The sequence below is a fragment of the Geotrypetes seraphini genome, chromosome 2 (assembly GCF_902459505.1).
Source record: "Geotrypetes seraphini chromosome 2, aGeoSer1.1, whole genome shotgun sequence".
NCBI lineage: Eukaryota > Metazoa > Chordata > Amphibia > Gymnophiona > Dermophiidae > Geotrypetes > Geotrypetes seraphini.
In genome coordinates, this window is record NC_047085.1 from 513,577,462 (window position 1) to 513,600,946 (window position 23,485).

The 23,485-nt window shown below is 42.4% G+C and overlaps 2 protein-coding genes and 1 pseudogene across 5 annotated transcripts; 2 read left to right on the forward strand and 1 right to left on the reverse strand.

The window, feature by feature from the left end:
- Positions 1-23,485, reverse strand: part of LOC117355254 — a 623,529-nt pseudogene that overhangs the window by 393,958 nt on the left and 206,086 nt on the right.
- On the forward strand, positions 530-20,196 carry LOC117355272 (zinc finger protein 560-like). 4 transcript variants are annotated; one of them, XM_033933582.1, is made up of 5 exons: positions 530-825; positions 1,209-1,335; positions 3,643-3,753; positions 8,036-8,410; positions 20,046-20,196. In XM_033933582.1, the coding sequence occupies exons 1-5, from the start codon at positions 805-807 to the stop codon at positions 20,060-20,062; spliced, it is 651 nt and encodes a 216-aa protein (XP_033789473.1). In that variant the 5' UTR covers positions 530-804; the 3' UTR covers positions 20,063-20,196. The 4 variants fall into 4 exon arrangements, with proteins under 4 accessions (XP_033789473.1, XP_033789472.1, XP_033789469.1 ...); XM_033933581.1 differs by lacking the exon at positions 20,046-20,196 and having other exon boundaries at positions 530-1,063; positions 8,036-9,950; XM_033933578.1 differs by lacking the exon at positions 20,046-20,196 and having other exon boundaries at positions 8,036-9,950.
- LOC117355860 (zinc finger protein 99-like) lies at positions 20,066-21,755 on the forward strand (the record flags this gene model as incomplete). The annotated part of the gene is made up of 1 exon (XM_033934934.1): positions 20,066-21,755. A coding segment is annotated over one exon (1,647 nt), but the record flags the coding sequence as incomplete, so codon positions are not given.

Sequence of the window (23,485 nt, forward strand, 5' to 3'; positions counted from 1 at the left end):
TGGATATATTTCATAGGCACATAAGACACAATCCCAGGGCAGAGTGAAGGGTTTCTGTGTTTATAGAATAAGCTTTGATCTCTCTCTTTCTCCTCAGGAGGGGCCCAAAGTGCCTTTCAACAAGACCCACCTGGGCAGAAGCTCCTGCAGCCATTTCCCAGGATCAGGCTTTGCCTCTTGCAGTGATCGGGAACCGGAAGTTTCGGCTCAATTGGAGGAAGAAGACAAGACTCGTTTCCTGGAGGTTGATGACATCATCAAAGGGGCGGTGCTTTAAGCCCAGGGGTTTCTTCTTGGTTCTACCCCTTTCAAGAGCTGATTGGTCAGAATGTTGTTGGGGGGGGTGGAAGAGAAGTGGAAGGTTCCACCCACTAGCAATGAGAGGAGGATTTTCAGCTCCTGGTACTCATTGGTCAGAATGGTGCAGGAAGGGAAATACAGTTAGTGGAACTCCGCCCCTTTTGTGACGTTTTCGAATGTGGTAAGAATCTGGCCACTTGAGGCTCCAGCACAAGATGGACGACTCCGTTTACTTCCGGCCACAACGTCCCTAAACTAGAACTAAGCTCCGCCCCCAACTCTTCCCGCTCCCACGGACGTTTTGAACAAATGCCTTCTCCGTTCCAGTGGGCGGACCCTTCTCGCCCAAGGGACCATTCTGACCAATCAGCACTACAAAGGGCAGAGCCTTCGGCGTGAAGCTCCGCCCTTCTCCCTTGTGACGTCATCAGCTTCCCAATTCTGTCAGGCCTAAACTTGGCTTCTTTCAGCTTCTGCTCTTCTCTCTCGTCCCAGCCCAGGGAAATGGCTGCAGGAGCTTCTCAGGTAGGAGCTCCCCCTCCCCCCCTTTTCCTGGCAGGGGGAGGGGACTTGGAATGCCACCAAGGGGGCAATGGAGGATTAAGGGACCACCAGGTCTACAATAATGGCTGAAGGGGAAAAGGGAGAAGAAAGAAAGAGAGAAGGGAAGAAGAAAAGAGAGGATGGATGAATTTGTCAATGCTTTTGTCCTCCCTTCAAAGGGGCCACTCCTCACCTGCATTCTCCCTTCATTCTCAAGGCAGTAGGTTATTACATTTGACTTCCTAAGTTCCACTATAGGTCACTTCGCCTCCCCTTGCAGTTGCACACTAAGTAACATACAGGCACCAGGTCTACAATGATGGTGATGCAGAAGGCGCTGAGGGTGTTTCTGGTTTGTGTTTCAGATGCAGGTGAAGTTTGAGGACGTGGCTGTCTCTTTCTCCCAGGAGGAGTGGGAATATTTAGATGAAGGGCAGAAGGAGCTTTACAGGGAGGTGATGAAGGAGAATTATGAGACTCTGATCTCCCTAGGTAAGGAGACATTTTTCTGCACTTCCTTTGCTCCAGAAGCTTCCAAGTGTAATCAGGATCTCTCTGTATTAACCTCTATCTTAAGCTGACAGCATGATCATAAGATTATCTTGTGTGTCCTGCAAGTTTTCTAACTTTGAAATCAGAGACAGATTATTCTCTGTTTCTTGAAGAAGAGCTAAAATGCAGGGTCAGAGTAGCCCAAATGGTCAGAACCTGGCTGCAGAAGGTTACATTGTACCTGGAAGCAGTCTTTAGGACCAGGTCATCGATCTCTGCTCACCCTATAACACTGTCTGACACTGAACTGCTCCAAGAGCTGCAGAATTGTCTCCAGGATCACCTTGTGATAAGAGGAATACGAAATATCCTCACCAACTTCTATTTCTGGATCGGTAGCATGGAATGTTGCTGGATTGGCCACCGTGAGAACGGGTTACTGAGCTTGTTGGACCATTGGTCTGACCCAATAAGCCTATCCTTGTGTTCTTATTGTGTCCTCTCCCACAAGGACCAATCGTGGTTTCTCCTCTTTTGAACCTTTATCTTGCTTTTCTTCCACACATCTTGGAATGAAACTTCTGTATGCTGATAATTTGGTTCCTGCATAAGAGCAGCTCTTTAGAGAATTTACAATATTCTCTAGAGAGAAACATCGAGATAATTATCTGGTCACCTGTGATAGGACCAAAATATAATATGGACAAGTTCAAGTTCAAGTTTATTTATACTTAATGAATCGCCTATTTTAAATTACTAGGCGATGTACAATACAACTAAACATATAATTAAAACATAGGTAGTAATGTATAAATTAACTTATGTTGTACTTTTAAAAGCAAAAATTAACATACAATAATACATACATGATAAAAGAAAAAAAAATATTAGTTTAGGACAAAAAAAAAAAAAACAAACAAACATACAAGAGACATGAGGATAGGTAGGGGAGAAGTTACAATGTTTGAGCAGAGACGAAAGAATTACAACAATGGGAAAAACAAGAGGAAGGGAAATAAAAGCATGCCGGAAAGATGAGAAGGAGATATAATCTTAAGAATCATAGGCATCTTTGAAAAAAAATGTTTTTAGAGTTTTTTTGAATACGGTAAGATCTTTTAAATCTCTGATATATTGAGGTAGGAGATTCCAAGATTGAGGGGCCATAATGGAGAACATGTCATTACGCCTAGAGAGCAGCATAATTAATGGCAGCATGGCCTGCTCTGAACAGCCAAAATGATGAACTCATCCAGTTTTGAATATCAGTCACTCACATACAGGAAGAAACTTCAGTTTACTGTGTTTATAGCAACATGATGGCAGATAAAGGCCAAATGGCCCACCCAGTCTGCCCATTCACAGCATCCGCTATCTCTTCCTCTCCCACACTTTTGTTTTTGTTTGTTTGATTTATTCTGTCTGTTCTCTTGTGAACCACCAAGAACTTTGGATAGTGCAGTATAGAAACAAATAAATATCTGACCCTTCCCCTGGAATTGGCTGGTGTTGAACCAGGTGTTTCCTTCTGTGAGGAGTCGTGGATTTGGCCTAAGACTCTCTGAGGAAAGGACCACCTTGAGCACAGCTGAGGTTCATGAGATTTAACCAAGGCAACTTCTGCTTTCACTGTAGGCAAACAGATAACTTGGCTGTCGCTCAAGAATAGTATCACCATAAAGCAAAAGAGATCCCTTTGTAACCCCAGAGCCAGGAATAAATATTAGTGAATCCCAGCTTAACCCATTCTTTTGTAGATAGCTCTTAGGGAGGTGAGTAGGCAGGAGCTGGTCATGCCTCAGATTTCGACTTTTTCGCTTTTTTCTTTCAACAGGCTTTTGAGAACTTGTGATAGAATCTATTTTATAGTATGTTAACATATAGAAGAATCGTTTAGTTTGTTTTGTGTTTTAATCATTTGTTCTCTGGTGTTAGGTTAGTTTTAGAATGTTAAGTCATGTCTGTGTATAAACTGGTTATGAGTCTTGTTTTATAACCCGCATAGAATATTGGATATGCAGGATCTAAGTATTTTAAATAAATAAGTTAAACTCTCTCTCCCTGATTTTTAAATTTGTAAAGCAGGGTTTTAACTGGCTTCTTAAAGGGGCCATTTGAAGCTCTAACGGTTTGTCAAGTTGTAATCTGCTGTACACTGCCTTGGGTGAATCTCTTCATAAAGGCAGTTAATACATCCCAATAAATCAATAAAATTCATCATACCTGATCCTTTGAACTCCTGCTGCATATTTGTCTTTGAATAAAAGGGAAGTATAACTGAGTTTTCATGTTTATTCCTGGAAACAGGTTCTGTAAGGCTAAGTCCTGATCTGTTATCGTGGATTAAACAAGAGGGAGAGACACATATCCAGGATCCCCAGGAGTCGGGAGAGAGAGAAGTTAGACATTCAGACACGGGTGAGTAACAGATACTCTACAGAATGTTATGGGCTATAGTAATAACTACTATACAGAGTAAGAGGAGGCATTTCAGTGTACTGGTGAGCAATAACTACTCTACAGTATAAGGAGGTCTTAGAATACAGCAGAGTAATAATAACTATAGATATTAAAACAAATGACTTATCTGTACGGAGAGCAATATCTAAGTCTTCACAAGTGGATGATATCAACTGATGGAGCCCAGCATTGGATAAAGTTTACAAAGCCACAGAAGTTTCTAGAGCTTCCATGAGCTGGAGACCTTGAATCTCTAATTCTTCCCATTCACGGTTGAGCACCTCAGTCCTGTCTTTTGCTTAACAGAGAAGCAGCTCCCAAGGCAGGTGAGTTGGGCTTGTGAGAAATGATAACCTGCTGAACAGGCAGAATACATGTTCCAGTGTAATAGGTGAGACATTCTAGACATGTGGGTTGTATCCCAAAGGCCGTGTGCCATATGTTGAAGGAATCCACTCTGTGATTTTGCTCTACTTCACTGTGTTCTCTAGCTCCATCTCTAGTTTTTCCTTTTGCACTTGTGCCTGCAGGAGTGTGCTTGTTTTGCTCTCTCCGTTTTATTATTTGGTGGTTTATTTTTTTGTTCCTTTTCCAGGATTTCTGCTGCTAAGTGGGAATCCCTAGCTACAGGGTCTCTGCTTTTCAGCTAGAGGGACCCAGGGTTCAGCATCGGTCTCCTCTGCTATTTAATCTTTTCCTAAGCCCTCTAGCTCTTCTCACCCAAGAACTTGGCATCTCAGCGCACTTCTTTGTGGTTGATATTCAGTTAGTATACATCCAGACTTGTCATCATTTAATAATAATAATAATAGCTTTATTTCTATCCCGTCATACCTTTCAGTTCAAGACGGTTTACAACAAGAGAGAGTGCATGAATGCAGCTAAGTTACATCATGAGTATGAAATAGGAAGAAACAGACAGGGGTGTAAATTAGTTATATACAACAGGAGCATGCCGGAAGATGTAGAGGAAAAACGATTAAGGAAGTTAAACAAATTTGTCCAATAAATGGGGTTTCAGTGATCTTCTGAATGATTGGTATGACAGATGGTTAAGGAGTAAGTCAATTAGAGTATTGTTCCAGATTCCTGCTTGGTTTACAGAGAGTTGCTGATTGGCTTGAGAGTCACCGTCTGAATCTGAACCCTACGAAATCCAAAGCCATTTGGATAACTGTTCAATTATGTCTCCCTGATGCTACACCTCAGTTATTGCAACATACTCTGACCATAAAGATTTTAGGAATTACGTTAGATCCTAAATTAACTTTCTTTGGGAGGACCGCAGTAGCGGAAAGTCTGCAGAGCCAGCAGCAGGCTGCTATTGAGTGGAATCTGCGTCCCTGAGGTAGTGGACAATGGGAGAGAATGAGAGATGTTGGGGGAGGGGCAGGAGTGGAAGAGATGATGGCTAGGGAGAGAAGTACTGGGGGATAGGGGGAGATAGCATAAGATGCTGGCTGTAGGTGTTGAGGGGGTAGAGAGAGAGAGAGAGAGATTCTAGCTTGATATGGGATAGGGGGGGAGGGAGAGGGATGAGGGGAGAGAGGCTGGCTGAGAGTTGGAAGATCCTGCACAACGATAGGCACAGAAACATAGAGAAGAGATCCTAGATGGGGATTGAGCATAGAGACAGGGACTTTGAAGCAATGCTGGGCACAAAGAGGGACAGACATGGAGAAGAAAGCTTGATGGGGAGAGCGTTGAGATAGGGGCATAGAAGGACTGCTAGACACAGGGACATTGCTTGCAAAGGGGTGAATCTGACAGAGGGATGATGGATGCAGGGGAATGGAGAGGGACACAGAGGGAAGAAGCTCAGGACAGAAACAGGAGGGACAGATGCTGGACAGGACACATAGGGACAAAATGTGAAATGGACAGACGATCCTAGGAAGACAGTTATGAAAGAAGAAAAGCAGTAAAGGGACTCTGGATCTGGAGCCTAATGAATGAAAAAATAAACTGCTCAGACAATAAAAGATAGAAAAAAGTTTGTTTTTATTCTGAATTTATTGAAATTTGTCTGCTTTCAGATATGTTTTTTGACAATATAAAGGCAAAGTGAAGTACTATGAAAACAAATCAACCAAACTTCACTAAGTTGGGCTTTTACAAAGGTGGGCTTCTAGAAGAAAGTCACTAAGCGAGAAAAACTTGAAGAACCCTTGTTTTCTCTAGTAGAATTTAATAAAAATACAGAATTGTACTGAAATTCTGGATAATAATTAGCAAAAATATGGTTAAATGTTGTCAAACTTGCAGAATTTTGAAATGTTTTGTGCAAAATTCGACCAGGAGTAATCAATAGTTCAGAGGTATTTTGGGGAATTATGGCCCTTGACAAGTCTTCGTTATACAAGTTGGTTCATGGTCTTGTCTTGAATTGACTTGATTATTGAAGCTTCTTCTTTGTTGAGCTATCCAAATATACTATTAACCGCCTCCAAAACATTCAAATACAGCTATTAAGACTTTTGTAGGGTCTGGGAGACTTTGCCCTGTTTCTCCACTCCTGAAGGAAGCTCGTTGGTTACCATATTTTTATCAAGCCATGTTTAAAAGATGTTGGTTCTGACACACACAGGCTTTTACTGAGGTTTTTTCAAGTACTTGGGATCCCTTACCATCCCACTTTAAGATCTTAGACACAGGATGAGATGGTTCTGGTTCTATCTTGAGCAAAATCGGATCCTACAAGAGAATCGGCTTCCTTTATAGGTCTCCAGCCATGTGGAATTCTCTGCCCCCGCATTTACGGTTAGAATGCCATCTAGATTGAACTCACATTTATTCTTTAGCATTTGGGGGGTTCTGATATGGTAGACTTTTATACATACTGTAGCTATGAGATCAACCCTACTGGTTCCTGTGTCGTCATTGTTTCGTCTTTTGTGTTAATGATTACATTGTAGTAAATTATTATTGTAAACTGTGCCATTTGGTCCCTAATGGAAGGGCAATATATCAAATATAATTAATAAATAAATATTAGAAAATGATTTAAAAAAACCAAACATGCTTAGGTTTAAATCTTTTCTTGCTCTTTCTTTGGGAGCATCTTCTTTTTGGAGTTCTCTTGTAACTATTGGACTTGCTTTCAAAGGTTATGTATTTTTGGATCCTAGGCAGGTTTAGAATTTTCCGTGAGAGAGGAAACATGTGATCAGAGGTGGTTGTAGGCGGGAACAAGACTTTGGCTGTAGTTGTGGGTGGCCGAGTTCCTGTTTGGATGTCTTTGTGGGCTGCATTTTCTGCTGTTATACCTTTATTTCTTTGAAACCAATGAGAAGTACAAACATCCGTACATGAACAATAATTTTGCAGTAATAGAGCATGCCCACCATGGTCCCAAGCAGTCAACCCCTGTATTACCACACTTCACCTCGGTCCCCCCACACCCTCCCTTCCCAAGCCTCAGCCCTCCCTGTTCCGAAACAGAAAAAAAAAAGGTATAGTAACCCATAGACTAAACCCAAGAACCCTAATTACAAGTTATTCAAGACCTGACTGCGACCTCTCGGAGCCAGAATATTCAGATAGGGAGTCCACACTTGAAGGAAAGCCTTACGCCTTATTTGGGAGCCAGAAGCAGCTCTCGCCTCCCATCTTATCAAAGCATGGAGCTTGTTTCTCCAATACCACACGAAAGGAGGCAGCTCAGACAACCAATGATTCCAGATACATGTCTTACCCTCAACGTAAAACTTGTTCAAAAACAATTTTTCCCAAGCTGGATACATATGCAAAAGAGAGAAATGGCAGAATAGCATACTAGGCTCAGAGATAGAAGGAAGCTACATCTCTCCAAAAACCTTGAATAGTTGAAGACGCCCACAGACTATGCACATAAGACTTAACTGCAGAATGACATTTTATACAAAGCTGTTTGTCGACACTTCCCATGTAATAGGCTTGGTTTTGTGGGACATAAACCAGCAACATAGTACGATAATGACACTCTTGCAATTCTGTCCTATTCACCACAGCTGCTATATACTCTGTTATATCTTTCTTTAATTGTTATTTTTCCCTTTGGGTTTATTGCTATTTGGAAAATTAATTTCATAACCTAATTTAAAAAAATAGAGAGAGAGGTTTGAAGACTTATCGCAGAATTTCCTTAGCACGAGAAATCCCATATAGTCGTGTGAGCCCAGAAAAGAAAACTTTGTTTCTTTATTGTTAGTAGTGGTCCATAGTTATTAATGCGCGATTACCGTCTTTTGTTTCTATCCAGTAGATACTGAGGCAATGCAGGAGATGAAGATGGAGGAGAATCAAGAAAACTGGCTTCTAGAAATTGAACTCATCCCAAGACAATCAGGAAATGTCAGTGAGAATATTTCCCAGAGGAATGAGAGTCAGAACACAAGGAATTATCAACAGGAATCGGAGAAGAAGCAGAGACACCCTGCAAGAGACTCCCTGGATGCAGTCACTGAGGGTGAGAAAAGTGACGGGGAACTCATAAACATCCCTGAGCTCCAGAGACACCGGAGAAAAGAGAGACCCTTACGAAATAAAAACAGCGACCAAATGGCATTTCAGCTCCATCAGGAAAAGAAGAAAGGGAAGAAATCCATTCTGCAAGACACCGTTGGAAAAAGCCTTGGTAAAATATATCATTTCTTATTGCCCAAGAGAATCCACCCCAGGGTGAGACCCTTTTTGTGTTGTTGGTGTAGAAAAGGTTCCAAACAAAAGGTGAAGCTGAAATACAGCAGAAAACGCATGCAGAAGTGAAACCTTTCACATGTACTGACTGTATCAAAGAATTAATTCCTAGGGATGGACAGCCCAAACATTCGTCTTTTAGCACCTCTTCATTTTTGTTTCAGGAGCAATATCACCAAGAGTGTGAACTATTTGGAAATGTGGCACACTCTTATGAAAAAATGGGCCTGGTTTCTGATGGTGCTCCAGTGGGTCACACGTGTGCAGGATTTGCAAAGAGGACACAATATTACTGGGAAGTCAAAAGGCACCAAGTGTCTTTTTTTCTGCTTACTTTAGTTTAATGACATGGGACATGTCCTGGGCTTTTCCCATGTCATTGCCATCCCTTTTCATTCTTGCTTGAAGATCTTCAAAGTTTGCGAATTCCGAACCGCGCATGCGCGAGTGCCTTCCCGCTTGAGCCAGGACGTGTGACTCCTCAGCGTGGCCTCAGTTCTTAGCTTTCCACGGAGCCAGAAGCCCTGTTTCCTAGCTCTGCGTCCCTGATTAGTACCTTCTTGCACCGCGGCTTTCTTTTATTTTTTTCTTTGTTAGTCGCTGTGCGGCGCGTCTTCAAAAAAAAAAAAGAAGTTTTATTTTTCTTCCGTCGCTTCGGCCCGGCAGTTCCCGGTCTGGGCCTAGACGACAGCCCTCGTTTGGCTGTGGCTGTATTCGTCCTTTATGTCCCGGACTGTCACCGGGTTTAAGAAGTGCAGCCAGTGTGGTTGGGCCATCTCTTTGACCAATCCTCATCGCTGGTGCATTCAGTGCTTGGGCCCTGACCACCCTACGGAGTCTTGCCCTCGGTGTGCCACCCTTCAAACGTGGGCTCTTCGCAGGCGGCGTGCAAAGATTCTCTGTTTCTTCAGTGCCATGGAGCAACCTGTGGACAACACCTCGACCTCACGTCTGATGTGACCCTTAATGTTCCGTCCTCGGGTAAGTCTCCTTTTCCTCCTCCAGGTGCACTACCTAAGAAGCCTTCAGCTGAGTCTCAGGCAGTCCAAGCAACGAGTGCAGTCGTGCCAGCCTCTACGAGACCTCCATCCAAAGATCGGTGAAAATTTCATCATCTATGAGTTAATTGCAAGTAGATTTCTCCAGAGCAGCGCTCTTAAGGATCAGAGAAAATTTGATCATCTATGAATTAATTAATAACTAGTAGATTTCTCCAGAGCAGCAGGACCAGGGAAAATTTGATCATCTATGAATTAATTAATAACTAGTAGATTTCTCCAGAGCAGCTCTCTTAAGCATAAGTGAAAATTTGGTCATCTGTGAGTTAATTGCTAGTAGATTTCTTCAGAGCAGCGTTCATAAGGATCAGTAAAAATTTGATCATCTATGAGTTAATTACTAGTAGATTTCTCCAGAGCAGCGTTCTTAAGGATCAGTGAAAATTTGATCATCTGTGAGTTAATTACTAGTAGATTTCTCCAGAGCAGAGTTCTTAAGAATCAGTGAAAATTTGATCATCTATGGGTTAATTACTAGTAGATTTCTCCAGAGCAGCGCTCTTAAGGATCAGTGAAAATTTGATCATCTATGAGTTAATTACTAGTAGATTTCTCCAGAGCAGAGTTCTTAAGGATCAGTGAAAATTTGATCATCTATGAGTTAATTGCTAGTAGATTTCTCCAGAGCAGAGTTCTTAAGGATCAGTGAAAATTTGATCATCTATGAGTTAATTACTAGTAGATTTCTCCAGAGCAGCGCTCTTAAGGATCAGTGAAAATTTGATCATCTATGAGTTAATTACTAGTAGATTTCTCCAGAGCAGTGCTCTTAAGGATCAGTGAAAATTTGATCATCTATGAGTTAATTACTAGTAGATTTCTCCAGAGCAGCATTCTTAAAGATCAGTGAAAATTTGATCATCTGTGAGTTAATTACTAGTAGATTTCTCCAGAGCAGAGTTCTTAAGGATCAGTGAAAATTTGATCATCTATGAGTTAATTACTAGTAGATTTCTCCAGAGCAGAGTTCTTAAGGATCAGTGAAAATTTGATCATCTATGAGTTAATTGCTAGTAGATTTCTCCAGAGCAGTGCTCTTAAGGATCAGTGAAAATTTGATCATCTATGGGTTAATTACTATAGATTTCTCCAGAGCAGCGCTCTTAAGGATCAGTGAAAATTTGATCATCTATGAGTTAATTACTAGTAGATTTCTCCAGAGCAGCGTTCTTAAAGATCAGTGAAAATTTGATCATCTATGGGTTAATTACTATAGATTTCTCCAGAGCAGCGTTCTTAAACATCAGTGAAAATTTGATCATCTGTGAGTTAATTACTAGTAGATTTCTCCAGAGCAGCTCTCTTAAGGATCAGTGAAAATTTGATCATCTATGAGTTAATTACTAGTAGATTTCTCCAGAGCAGAGTTCTTAAGGATCAGTGAAAATTTGTTCATCTATGAGTTAATTGCTAGTAGATTTCTCCAGAGCAGCGCTCTTAAGGATCGGTGAAAATTTGATCATCTGTGAGTTAATTAATTACTAGTAGATTTCTCCAGAGCAGCGCTCTTAAGGATCAGGGAAAATTTGATCATCTATGAGTTAATTAATTACTACTAGATTTCTCCAGAGCAGCGCTCTTAAGGATCAGAGAAAATTTGATCTATGAGTTAATTACTAGTAGATTTCTCCAGAGCAGCGTTCTTAAGGATCAGTGAAAATGTGATCATCTGTGAGTTAATTACTAGTAGATTTCTCCAGAGCAGAGTTCTTAAGGATCAGTGAAAATTTGATCATCTGTGAGTTAATTACTTGTAGATTTCTCCAGAGCAGAGTTCTTAAGGATCAGTGAAAATTTGATCATCTATGAGTTAATTGCTAGTAGATTTCTCCAGAGCAGCGCTCTTAAGGATCAGTGAAAATTTAATCATCTGTGAGTTAATTAATTACTAGTAGATTTCTCCAGATGGGAATTTAGTGATCGTATCTGCAGTGGTTTGGGAGACCTTATGCCATTCAGATGTCATTCAGATGCCAGTCCCTCTCTTGAGGGGCAGCATTGTAGTAAATGTGCCTCCTCTCCCGGATGCAGCCAAGTCTCCGTGAGGCATAAGTCATCTAAATGTTGGAGCTCTTATTAGATCTTTAATAAGGTCCGCTTAGAAGACCACAGGAGATAGAAGTCATGGCCTGAGATTGTGTGTTGTAGAGGAGCACAAGGAAAACAACAGCCAGCAACACAGGAAAAGCCCCAATCCCTCCAAAGAGTTCACCCCAAGAAGCAAGATCCAATTTGATTTTATAATCACTCTTTAGTGAGTAGTGATTACATGTTTGGGTCACATCACCCACACTCGGGAATGTTTATTATCCCAGGACAAGCAGGCAGCCTATTCTCACGTATGGGTGACGTCATCGATGGAGCCCGGATGTGGACACCTTACAAGCCGACTTGCTTGAAGAAACTCGAAGTTTTGAGTCGCCCGCACCACGCATGCACGAGTGCCTTCCCGCCCAGCGAAGGACACGTCTCCTCAGGTCTCAGTTTTCCGCGGAGCCGAGAAGTCCATCTTTGACTCTCTGCATTAACTTTGTTACTTTGTGCCTTCTCTGAACCACAGTTTGTATTTTGTTTCTTCACGAATCGCTGTTCTTGTTTTAGTTAAAAAAAATTTTTTTCTTCTTCCGTCCGTTTGCCGGGACTGGCCGCAGCCCGAGGGATTCGATCTTGCGATGCCTGTTTTTCCTCATATGTCCCAGCCTGTCATGGGCTTCAAGAAGTGTAGCCAGTGCTAGTGTGCGATTTCTCTCACGGACCCGCACCATCGGTGCCTCAAGTGCCTTGGTCTGAAACATAGACCGAGATCGTGCCTGCGCTGTGCTATTCTTCAACCTCGAGCTTTCAACCGTCATTGTATTTTGGTGGACAAACTCTTCGGCATGGATTCTTCCTCAGATCCCTCGACCTTGAAGGCGTCATCGACCTCGACTTCGATCGAGGCTCCTCCTGCTTCGACTGCTTCCACCTTGAGCCTGATCAAACCTTCATTGTTTGCAGCGGCTCTTACTTTGATGACGACTGCTGTATCTTTCCCTGTTTCCTCAGGTCAGATAGCTCAGCAGCCAGTTCCAAAGGTGGTGATTAAAGTGCCTAAGACTTCCAAGTCTAAGCACATGCACACTGCCTCGATGGAACTTCCAGCCAGAGCAGGTGGTCCGGTTTCTGACACGGATCCATCCTTGCAGGCTTCCTTTCAGACCATGTTGGAGAAGCAATTCATTCAGTTCCTTACTAATATGGGACCGAAGCTTCTTTCTCTTATCCATCCTGGGCATTTAGCAGACTCCTGCGAGGTCGAGCCACTTCCTTTGCCTCAGTCTGAACTTCTACACTCTCTGCAGGGAGCAGAGTCTCTGCGAGTGTCTGGTCTGCCATCTAAGCACGTAAAGCAAGGAGCAGAATCTTTGCAAGTGCCTCGACAGGAATCCTCACACTCTATTCAAGGAGCAGAGTCTTTGGAAGTGTGTCGAGGTTCCTCCATTAAGCCTCTGGAGCTTCGTTCTACTGCCTCCAGTCCTATCAATTCTTTGGTGGCATCGGCTGCTTCTGTCTCCGAGGCGAAGTCTCCTCGTTCTTCGAGATCAGCTTCTAAGCATCGTTCTCATCGAAGTTAAAGGCCTTCTTCGAGGCATACTTCCAGGCAGAGTTCTTCTTCTAAAGAACGTCCTTCTTCCACTAAGCCTCGATCTACTCCTCCTTCAACTAGACCGCTGACTCCTCGATCGAGGTCTCCACTCCCACACCTCGAGGATCCAGCGGTTTCGATTGCTACGTCCAAGTCTCCATACTCTTTTGATGCCTTTTTTCATGCCAAAGCCTCGTCTTCGACCCAGGATAAACTCGAGTCCTTCTCGAGGCAAAGCATTGGCAGATCAGCTATCTTTCTCATCTTTTCTTTGTCAGATGGCTGTTGACTTGGATCTTCACTTAGATACTGGTTCTAAATACTCTAAGGAGTATCTCGAAGTCATGCATCTTCCTCAACCTCCGGCAGAGTTACTTAAGCTTCCTCTTCATAAGCTTTTGGATCAGACTTTTGGTCGATGCCTGGAAACACCTTATACCATACCAGCTGTTCCAGGAAAATTGGACTCGAGGTATAAGACTGTTTAGTAAGGGCCTTAATGCCCAGGTTATGCAATTCGATATGAGTTCTGCCTTTGATCTAGTAGACCACGGGAAACTGCTGCAATGCCTAGACGCCATTGGTATCAGGGACGAGGTGCTGAATTGGTTCCGTGGCTTCCTTATGTCCCACACTTATCAAGTACGTTTTAATTATGAACTTTCAGATACCTGGAGCAATCCATCCGGTGTGCCACAAGGGTCTCCACTATCTCCATTGCTCTTCAACGTCTACATGTCCTCACTAGGCACGCAGCTAACCCAGTTGGGGATAAAACTATTTAGTTATGCAGATGACTTTACGATCATCATCCCATTCGTTAATTCTATCTCTGAAATTATTCCCAAAGCTTCAGAAGCCATAAATGTGATGGAGCACTGGATGACAACCTTTAGGCTCAAACTTAATTCAGAAAAGACAACTTTCTTTGTTGCTTCGCCACATCCGCTTGACACCAAATCACCACTATGTATCAATAATCTTAATTACCCTATCCAACCTACCATAAAGATACTAGGTGTAACTTTGGATCAGTGCCTAACCATGAAAGACCAGGTGGACTCCTTGATCAGAAAGGGATTTTTCACTCTCTGGAAACTCAGATCCATTAAAGCTTATTTTGATACAGCGGCATTCAGAACCCTAGTCCAATCCCTCGTACTGAGTCTACTTGACTACTGTAACATCGCCTATTTAGCAATTTCCCAAAAGAATATGCAGCGTTTACAATTGATGCAAAATGCAGCGGTCAGACTGATCTTTAGGCTAAGGAAGTTTGACCACGTGACACCCTACTACCGGCAGCTGCATTGGCTGCCAATGGAGGCGCACGTAAAGTTTAAATTTGCCTGCTTCTGCTTCAAAGCACTACACGGACTTACCCCTAAATATATAACTGACCTTTTCATCTTCTCAGCCAACAGACACACGAGAAGCTCACATTCCAACTTCGTTTTCCCCCCAGTGAGAGGTTGTAAACTGAAAAATCATGAACATCTTCTCTCGCACCAAGCAGCATCATGGGGTAAAGACCTAGAACAATTGCTTTCGCCCACTACTTATGAGGAATTTAGGAAACGTCTAAAAACACACCTGTTCCTAAAGTATCTAGACAACTGATCCTCTCTTCTCTCCCCTCTATAACGATTAACTTGTCCTATTGATCACTCTCTCCTCAAAATGGATTTCCTGTCCTGTTAACCCTCTTTCTTCCTCCCCTCTTAAAGTCAATCAATTTGTACCTTTGCTTAATCTTTGTAAACCGCATAGAACTTCACGGTATTGCAGTATATAAGCTGTTATTATTATTATTATTACATCGTAAGGGATTTGACAACTCACAGTTATCTAATCAATCTCTGTTTGTCGAGTCCTCTTTAAAGAGATCCCATGCTTCCAAGGTTTATGCCACCATTCCTCCTGGAAGGGAAGGGAAAACTATGGACAAATTCGGACGTCGCATCTATCAAAACGCTATGATGTCCTCTAAAGTCCTCAATTATAATTTTCATTTTATTACTTATTTTGAGTTTCTTATTTCTCTCTTACCGAAATTCTTACCTTATTTGGATACTCAAAAGCATGAGTTTCAAGAAGTCATGGCTTCGTTATCAGAACTCCGATTGCATCTTCTTCAATCATCCTATGATGCTTTTGAGTTGTCTGCCCGGGCAGCAACTTGCTCTGTAGCCATGCGTTGCCTTGCCTGGCTTCGGACCATTGACATGGACCCTAATCTTCAGGATCGATTGGCTAACATTCCTTGTGCAGGCAATGACCTCTTTGACGAATCTATCGAGGCAGCAGCCAAGAAATTGTCTGACCATGAAAAATCCTTTGCTTCTATTGTCAGACCTAAGCCAAAGCCATCTCCTGTCAAACCTACACACCCTGCTCCAATCTATCAACGGCGTTTCCCTCCGAGGACGGCTCCTTACACTTGCCCTCCTCCTAAAAAAAAGCAGCCTCAGAAGCAACAAAAATCTCAACCTTCTGCTGCACCTAAGGCTTCATAGCCTTTTTGACTGTCTCAAACAGAGCATAACCTCCATCGTTCTGCCTCTGTCTTCTCTTCCCCCTTTAGGAGGTCGTCTCCATCATTTTTACAACCGATAGATGACTATTACATCTGACCTCTGGGTACTGACCATCATCAGAGAAGGATACTCTCTTCATTTCACTCAGGTTCCACCAGAGTTTCCTCCAAGAGAGTATCCTTCCAATCCTTCCCAGACCGCCCTTCTTCAGGAAGCATAAGCTCTGCTTCGTCTCCATGCCATCGAACCAGTTCCTCTGGAGCAGCAGAACAGGGGTTTTTACTCCTGTTACTTTCTTGTTCTAAAGAAGACGGGCGATCTGCGGCCCATTCTGGATCTCAAGGCTCTCAACCAATTTTCGGTCAAAGAAAAATTTCGAATGTTGTCCCTTTATCCCCTTCTCAAGCAGAACGACTGGTTATGCTCTCTGGATCTCAAGGAGGCCTACACTCATTTATCCGGCCTCCCGTCAATATCTCAGATTTTGGGTGGGGAATCTGCATTATCAATACAGAGTGCTGCCCTTCGGCCTGGCTTCAGATCCCAGAGTGTTCACCAAGTGCCTGGTATTGGTAGTAGCAGATCTCCGGAACCTTGGTCTTCAGGTATTTCCCTACCTCGATGACTGGCTCATCAAAGATTCAACATATCAGGGGGTTATTGTAGTGACCCAACGGACTACCTGGTTCCTACAAGGTTTGGGATTCAAAATCAACTTTCCCAAATCACTACTTCAGCCCTCTCAGAATCTACAATTCATCGGAGCTGTTCTAGATACTATCCAACTCGGAGCATTCCTCCCACAGCAACGTCTGGAAGCTCTTCTTCAACTCTGTCCTACAGTGTCTTCCCGCTGTTCCATCTCAGCGAGACACATGATGGTACTTCTCGGTCACATGGCTTCAACCATTCACGTGACTCCTATTGCCAGACCTCACCTCAGAATTCCTCAGTGGACCCTGCATCTCAATGGACGCAGGTTTTCGACCCCCTTTCTCGACACATAAAAGTCACTCCTTCATTGAAGCAGTCTCTCTGTTGGTGGATGCTCTCTTCCAATCTTTCTAGAGGCTAGCTTTTTCAAACACCCGCCCCATCAGAAGTTCCTCATGACAGATTCTTCGACCTATGCTTGGGGCGCTCATCTCGATGGTCTCCATACTCAGGACCACTGGACCAGTATGGATCGTCAGTGTCATATCAATCTGTTGGAACTCAGAGCAATCCTCAAAGCTCTCAATGCTTTTCAACATCTTCTTCACGACCAGGTAGTCCTCATTCGGATGGACAACCAAGTCGCCATGTATTATGTCAGCAAACAGGGAGGGACGGGATCTGCCTCCCTTTGTCAAGAAGCTCTGAAGGTTTGGGACTGGGCAATTCGCCACAACACCTTCCTCAAAGCTGTCTACATTCAAGGGGCGGAGAATGCCTTGGCAGACAACTTGAGTCATCTTCTGCAACCTCACAAATGGACACTCCATTCCTTGCCTCTTCATCACATCTTTTCACTGTGGGGAACGCCTCAGATAGACCTCTTTGCAGCTCCCCACAACTACAAACTGCCTCAGTTCTGCTCCAGGATATACTCTCCTCATCGCCTCGAGGCAGATGCTTTTCTTCTGGAATGGATGAATCTCTTCCTCTATGCATTCCCTCCATTCCCTCGACTCTGGTCAAGTTGAAGAATGACCATGCCACCATGATTCTGATTGCTCCTCGGTGGCCGAGACAACCTTGGTACTCCCTTCTACTTCAACTCAGCAGCAGGGAGCCATACCTTCTACCAGTTTTTCCTTCTCTGCTTACACAGAGTCAAGGATCTCTGCTTCATCCCAACCTGCAGTCTCTACACCTGACTGCTTGGTACCTCTCAACATAACCTCTCTTCAATTTTCTCAATCTGTAAGAGACGTTTTAGAGGCTTCTAGGAAGCCTGCCACTAGACAATGCTATCACCAAAAATGGACTAGATTTTCTACATGGTGTTTTTCTCATGATAAGGAGCCTCAGCATTCCTCCTTATCTTCTGTTTTGGATTACCTTTTGCACTTATCTCATTCTGGCCTCAAGTCTACATCGATCCGAGTCCATCTTAGTGCAATTGCGGTTTTCCATCAGCCTGTTGAAGGGAAACCCCTCTCTGCTCATCCGGTGGTTTCCAGATTCATGAAATGACTTTTCAATGTCAAACCTCCACTCAAACCACCTCCTGTGGTTTGGGACCTCAATGTTATCCTTGCTCAACTGATGAAGCCTCCATTTGAACCAATTGACAAGGCTCATCTGAAGTATCTCACTTGGAAAGTGGTATTTCTCATTGCCCTCACTTCTGCTCAACGAGTCAGTGAGCTGCAAGCTTTAGTTGCTGATCCACCTTTCACTGTCTTTTATTATGACAAGGTCCTCCGTACTCATCCTAAATTCCTTCCTAAAGTGGTATCGGAATTTCATCTCAACCAATCCATCCTTCTTCCAGTGTTTTTTCCAAAGCCTTATTCTCATCCTGGAGAAGTAGCTCTTCATACTCTGGACTTTGGCATTCTATTTGGAACGCACCAAAACACACAGAACTGCTCCTCAACTTTTTGTCTCTTTCGATCCAAACAAGTTGGGACATCCTATTTCTAAGCATACCATCTCCAACTGGATGGCTGCTTGTATCTCATTCTGCTATGCCCAGGCTGGATTACCCCTACACAGTAGAGTCACAGCCCATAAAGTTAAAGCAATGACAGCTTCTGTAGCTTTCCTCAGATCTACACCTATTGAGGAAATTTGCAAGGCTGCTACTTGGTCCTCGGTTCATACTTTCACTTCTCACTAATGTCTGGTTACTTTCTCCAGATAAGATGGACAGTTTGGCCAAACAGTATTGCAAAATTTATTCTCCTAAGTTGCCAACTCTACCACCATCCCATTTTGGTTAGCTTGGAGATCACCCACTTGTGAGAATACCTGCCTGCTTGTCCTGGGATAAAGCACAGTTACTTACCATAACAGGTGTTATCCAGGGACAGCAGGCAGCTATTCTCACAACCCACCCACCTCCTCTGGTTGGCTTCTCTGCTAGCTATCTGAACTGAGGAGACGCACCCTACGCTGGGCGGGAAGGCACTCGCGCATGCGCGGTGCGGGCGACTCGAAACTTCAACTTTCTTCAAGCAAATCTGCTTGTGAGGCATCCGCTTCTGGGCTCCATCGATGACGTCACCTATACGTGAGAATAGCTGCCTGCTGTCCCTGGATAACACCTGTTACGGTAAGTAACTGTGTTTTCGACAACATTCAAGACTGAAAAACAGGAGCAGAGCAGCAATCACAAGTAAACAGTCCATCAAACAAGCAGTAATAGCAGCGCTGACCATCCCAGCATGATCCAGGCGATGGTGGAGTCAGGTCAGACCCTGAAATGATGCTGATGTACATGGCGCTACCCACATAGCTAACTGGGCAAGTAACACCACTTAAATCCCAGTCCTGTGACCAGTTAGCCATGTGGACACTGCACTGAATTCCAGCTGTATCCACACAACTTCCAGCCGTCGCCCGGATATGGCTCAGTATTGACTATCTGGAACTAATGTAGTTCTAAGTTATCAGCTTTATAGAAAAAGCTCACTGCCCTCGGCTGAATATTTACCCCAAACAATTCCACAATTAACCCTTTATTTGGCTTTGTTGCTCTTGTTCAACATCAAAGGTACTTAAAGACATCTTTTCACCATCTGCCAATGAAAGGGTTAATACAAGCAGAGTCTCATCCCCTTCTGGGATACGGTTTATGAACTACTTTCTGAAATTTTGCATAGTCTCCGGGAAGTGCTCTCTTACATATGTCACTTAAATTTCCTAAGCTTGCTTTTCATATATTTACGGCCAGATTCATCCCCCCGATTAGGTGACAATTCCTCTGTAAACTGCATTTTATTTTTGGCATGTCTAAGTTGACATCAATCTTCCTTAGGAAGTTTGGGACCCTTATCTAAAATGGATGGAACGTTCTTCTGAGTCATACTAAGATTTTTTTCATGCCTACCATGTCTACGGTCGGGTGGGGGTGATAGTCCTCTGGTTTTAAATAATTTGATCTTGTACTGAAGAACTGCTGTACAATATTGATGAATTGGGTGAGTTTATACTCCTGTTTCTATGTTGATCTGTATTGTTTATTGTATTGCTTTTTGAAATTAAAAAAGGTTAATACAAGCAGGAATAAAATTAATTACACTTAAGAAAAGCTTTATCAAAGATTTTATATTATATCTAAGAATGCACAAAATAATCCAAATGGGAGAGAAACATTCTACATCTTTATATTATAAAACTTTTTTTTTTTTTATCATCAAACAGGGTTAAACTGTCTTTAGAGGATCCATGAGACTGAGCTGCAATTTACATGTCCAGAATGTGGCAAAAGTTTTAATCACCAATCAGATTTAAGAAAACACGAGAGGATTCATACTGGAGAGAAACAATATACCTGTCCAGAATGTGGTAAAAGCTTTAATTGGCAATCGCATTTAAATCGGCATGAGAGGATTCATACTGGAGAGAAACCATATACCTGTTCAGAATGTGGGAAGAGCTTTACACGGCAATCAGATGTAAGAAAACACGAGAGGATTCATACTGGAGAGAAACCATATACCTGTTCAGAATGTGGCAAACTCTTTCATTATCGCACAACATTAAAACTACATGAGAAGATTCATACTGGAGAGAAACCATATACCTATCCAGAATGTGGTAAAAGCTTTAATTGGCAATCACATTTAAATCAGCATGAGAGGATACATATTGCTGAGAAACCATCTACTTGTTCAGAGTGTAGTAGAAACTTTAAGCAGCAGTCAATTTTAAAAATACACCAGAGGATTCATACTGAAGAAAAACCATGTACCTGTTCAGAATGTGGGAAAAGCTTTACTGGGCAATCAGATTTAAGAAAACACGAGATAATTCATACTGGAGAGAACTCATATACCCGTCCAGAATGTGGGAAAAATTTTAGTAAGCAGTCAACTTTAAAAACGCACAGGAGGATTCATACTGGAGAGAAACCATATACCTGTTCAGAATGTGGTAAAATATATAACAAACCCTCAGCTTTAAAAATGCACAAGAGGATGCATACTGGAGAGAAACCATTTAGCTGTTCAGAATGTGGAAAAAGCTTTAGTCAGCAGTCAAATTTAAAAATGCACGAGAGGATTCATACTGGAAAGAAGCCATATAGCTGTTCCAAATGTAGTAGAAGTTTTAAACGTCAATCCCATTTAAATCAGCATGAGAGGATACATATTGCGGAGAAACCATATACCTGTTCAGAGTGTGGTAGAAACTTTAAGCAGCAGTCAACTTTAAAAATGCACCAGAGGATTCATACTGGAGAGAAACCATATATTTGTTTAGAATGTGGTAAGACGTATAATGGTTTCTCAGCTTTAAAAATGCACAAGAGGATTCATACTGGAGAAAAACCATATGCCTGTTCAGAATGTGGTAGAAGCTTTAATCGGCAGTCAACTTTAAAAATGCACAAGAAGATTCATACTGCTGAGAGACCATATACCTGTTCAGAATGTGGTAGAAGCTTTTCTCGGCAGTCAAATTTAAAAATACACAAGAGGATTCATAGTGGAGAAAAACCATATACCTGTTCAGAATGTGGTAGAAGCTTTAATCAGCAGTCAACTTTAAAAATGCACAAGAGGATTCATACTGCGGAGAAACCATATACCTGTTTAGAATGTGGTAGAAGCTTTAATTGGCAGTCAAATTTAAAAATGCACAAGAGGATTCATACTGCGGAGAAACCGTATACTTGTCTAGAATGTGGTAGAAGCTTTAAACAGCATTCAACTTTAAAAATGCACAAGAGGATTCATACTGCGGAGAAACCATATACCTGTTCGGAATGTGGTAGAAGCTTTAGTCGGCAGACAACTTTAAATATGCACAAGAGGATTCATATTATGGAGAAACCATATACTAGTGAGAATGTTATAAAAACTTAAATGGAAATCACATTTAAAGAGATACAAGAAAATTCATACAGAATACAGAGGTACAGAAAGAATGTTTATATGAATGTCCAGGAGTGGAGGAAGGAGCAACTATGAAGCAGACATTCCTGAGAGAAAATATTGGCATTTCCTGCTGTCTTATAGCTTTGGTATTTTTTACTTTCTTAGATGTGAAGAGGGGATGAGCCTCATAGAAATAGATTTTAGACAATACTCACTGTCCCCGGCTGAATATTGACCTATTACAATTCAGCTATTAGTACAAATTAGAAAACTACTAATTATGTATAAAAACTGTGGTTATCTACGAATATACAAAATAATCCAGGTGAGAGAGAAATTGTCATCTTTATATTATGATAATACCTTTAATCATCAAACAGGTTTAAAATAACTTCAGAGGATCCATGAGAGTGAGAGGCATTTACATGCGGCAAACCAATCAAATTTAAAACAGCACAAGAAGATTCATATGTGGAGTAATTACCCCCAAGAAAAACCATATTCTTGTCCAGAATGTGTTAAAAGATTTTATGTGTAATTGGCTTTAATGAGGCACAAGAGAATACGTACAGGAGAAAAGCCATATATCTGCTCAGAATGTGATGGAACCTTTAATCACAAATCACATTTAAAACTGCACAAGATGATTCATAACCAGAATGGGATGGTGGGAGTGTTGGCAACTTAGAAGAAAAAATTTTGTAATACTCTCTAGCCAAAATGGCCATCCCATCTGGAGAAAACATCCAGACAATGAGAGGTGAAAGTATGAACCCGAGGACCAGGTGGCAGCTTTGCAAATGTCCTCAATAGGAGTGGATCTGAGGAAAGCTACTGAAGCCACCATGGCTCTGAATTTGTGAGCTGTGACTCGACTCTGTAGATGCAGTCCAGCCTGGGCATAGCAGAAAGAAATACAAGCAGCCATCCAGTTGGAGATGGTACGCTTAGAAATAGGGTGTCCCAACTTGTTTGGGTCGAAGAAAAAGTTGAGGAGCAGATCTGTGTGGTTTGTTGCGTTGCAAGTAGAAAGCTAAAGGACGTTTACAGTCCAGAGTATGAAGAGCTGATTCTCCAGGATGAGAATGAGGCCTTGGAAAAAACACTGGAAGTACAATAGATTGATTGAGATGGAATTCTGAAACTACTTTAGGTAAGAATTTTGGATGAATACAGGGCTCGGTGCTCGGGCCGCTGCTATTTAATATATTCATAAATGATCTAGAAACAGGGACGAAGTGCGAAATAATAAAATTTGCAGATGATACTTAGTGGAGCTCGGACTAAAGAGGACTGCGAAGAATTGCAAAGGGACTTGAACAAACTAGGGGAATGGGCGACGAGATGGCAGATGAAGTTTAACGTTGAGAAATGTAAAGTATTACATGTGGGAAACAGAAACCCGAGGTACAACTATACGATGGGAAGGATGCTATTAAATGAGAGTACCCAAGAAAGGGACTTGGGGGTAATGGTGGACATGACAATGAAGCCGATGACACAGTGCGCAGCGGCCGCTAAGAGAGCGAATAGAATGCTAGGTATAATCAAGAAGGATATTACAACCAGAACGAAATAAGTTATCCTGCCATTGTATCGGGCAATGGTGCGTCCGCAACTGGAGTACTGCGTCCAATATTGGTTGCCATACCTTAAGAAGGACATGGCGTTACTCGAGAGGGTTCAGAGGAGAGCGATGTGTCTGATAAAGGGGATGGAAAACCTTTCATACGCTGAGAGATTGGAGAAACTGGGCCTCTT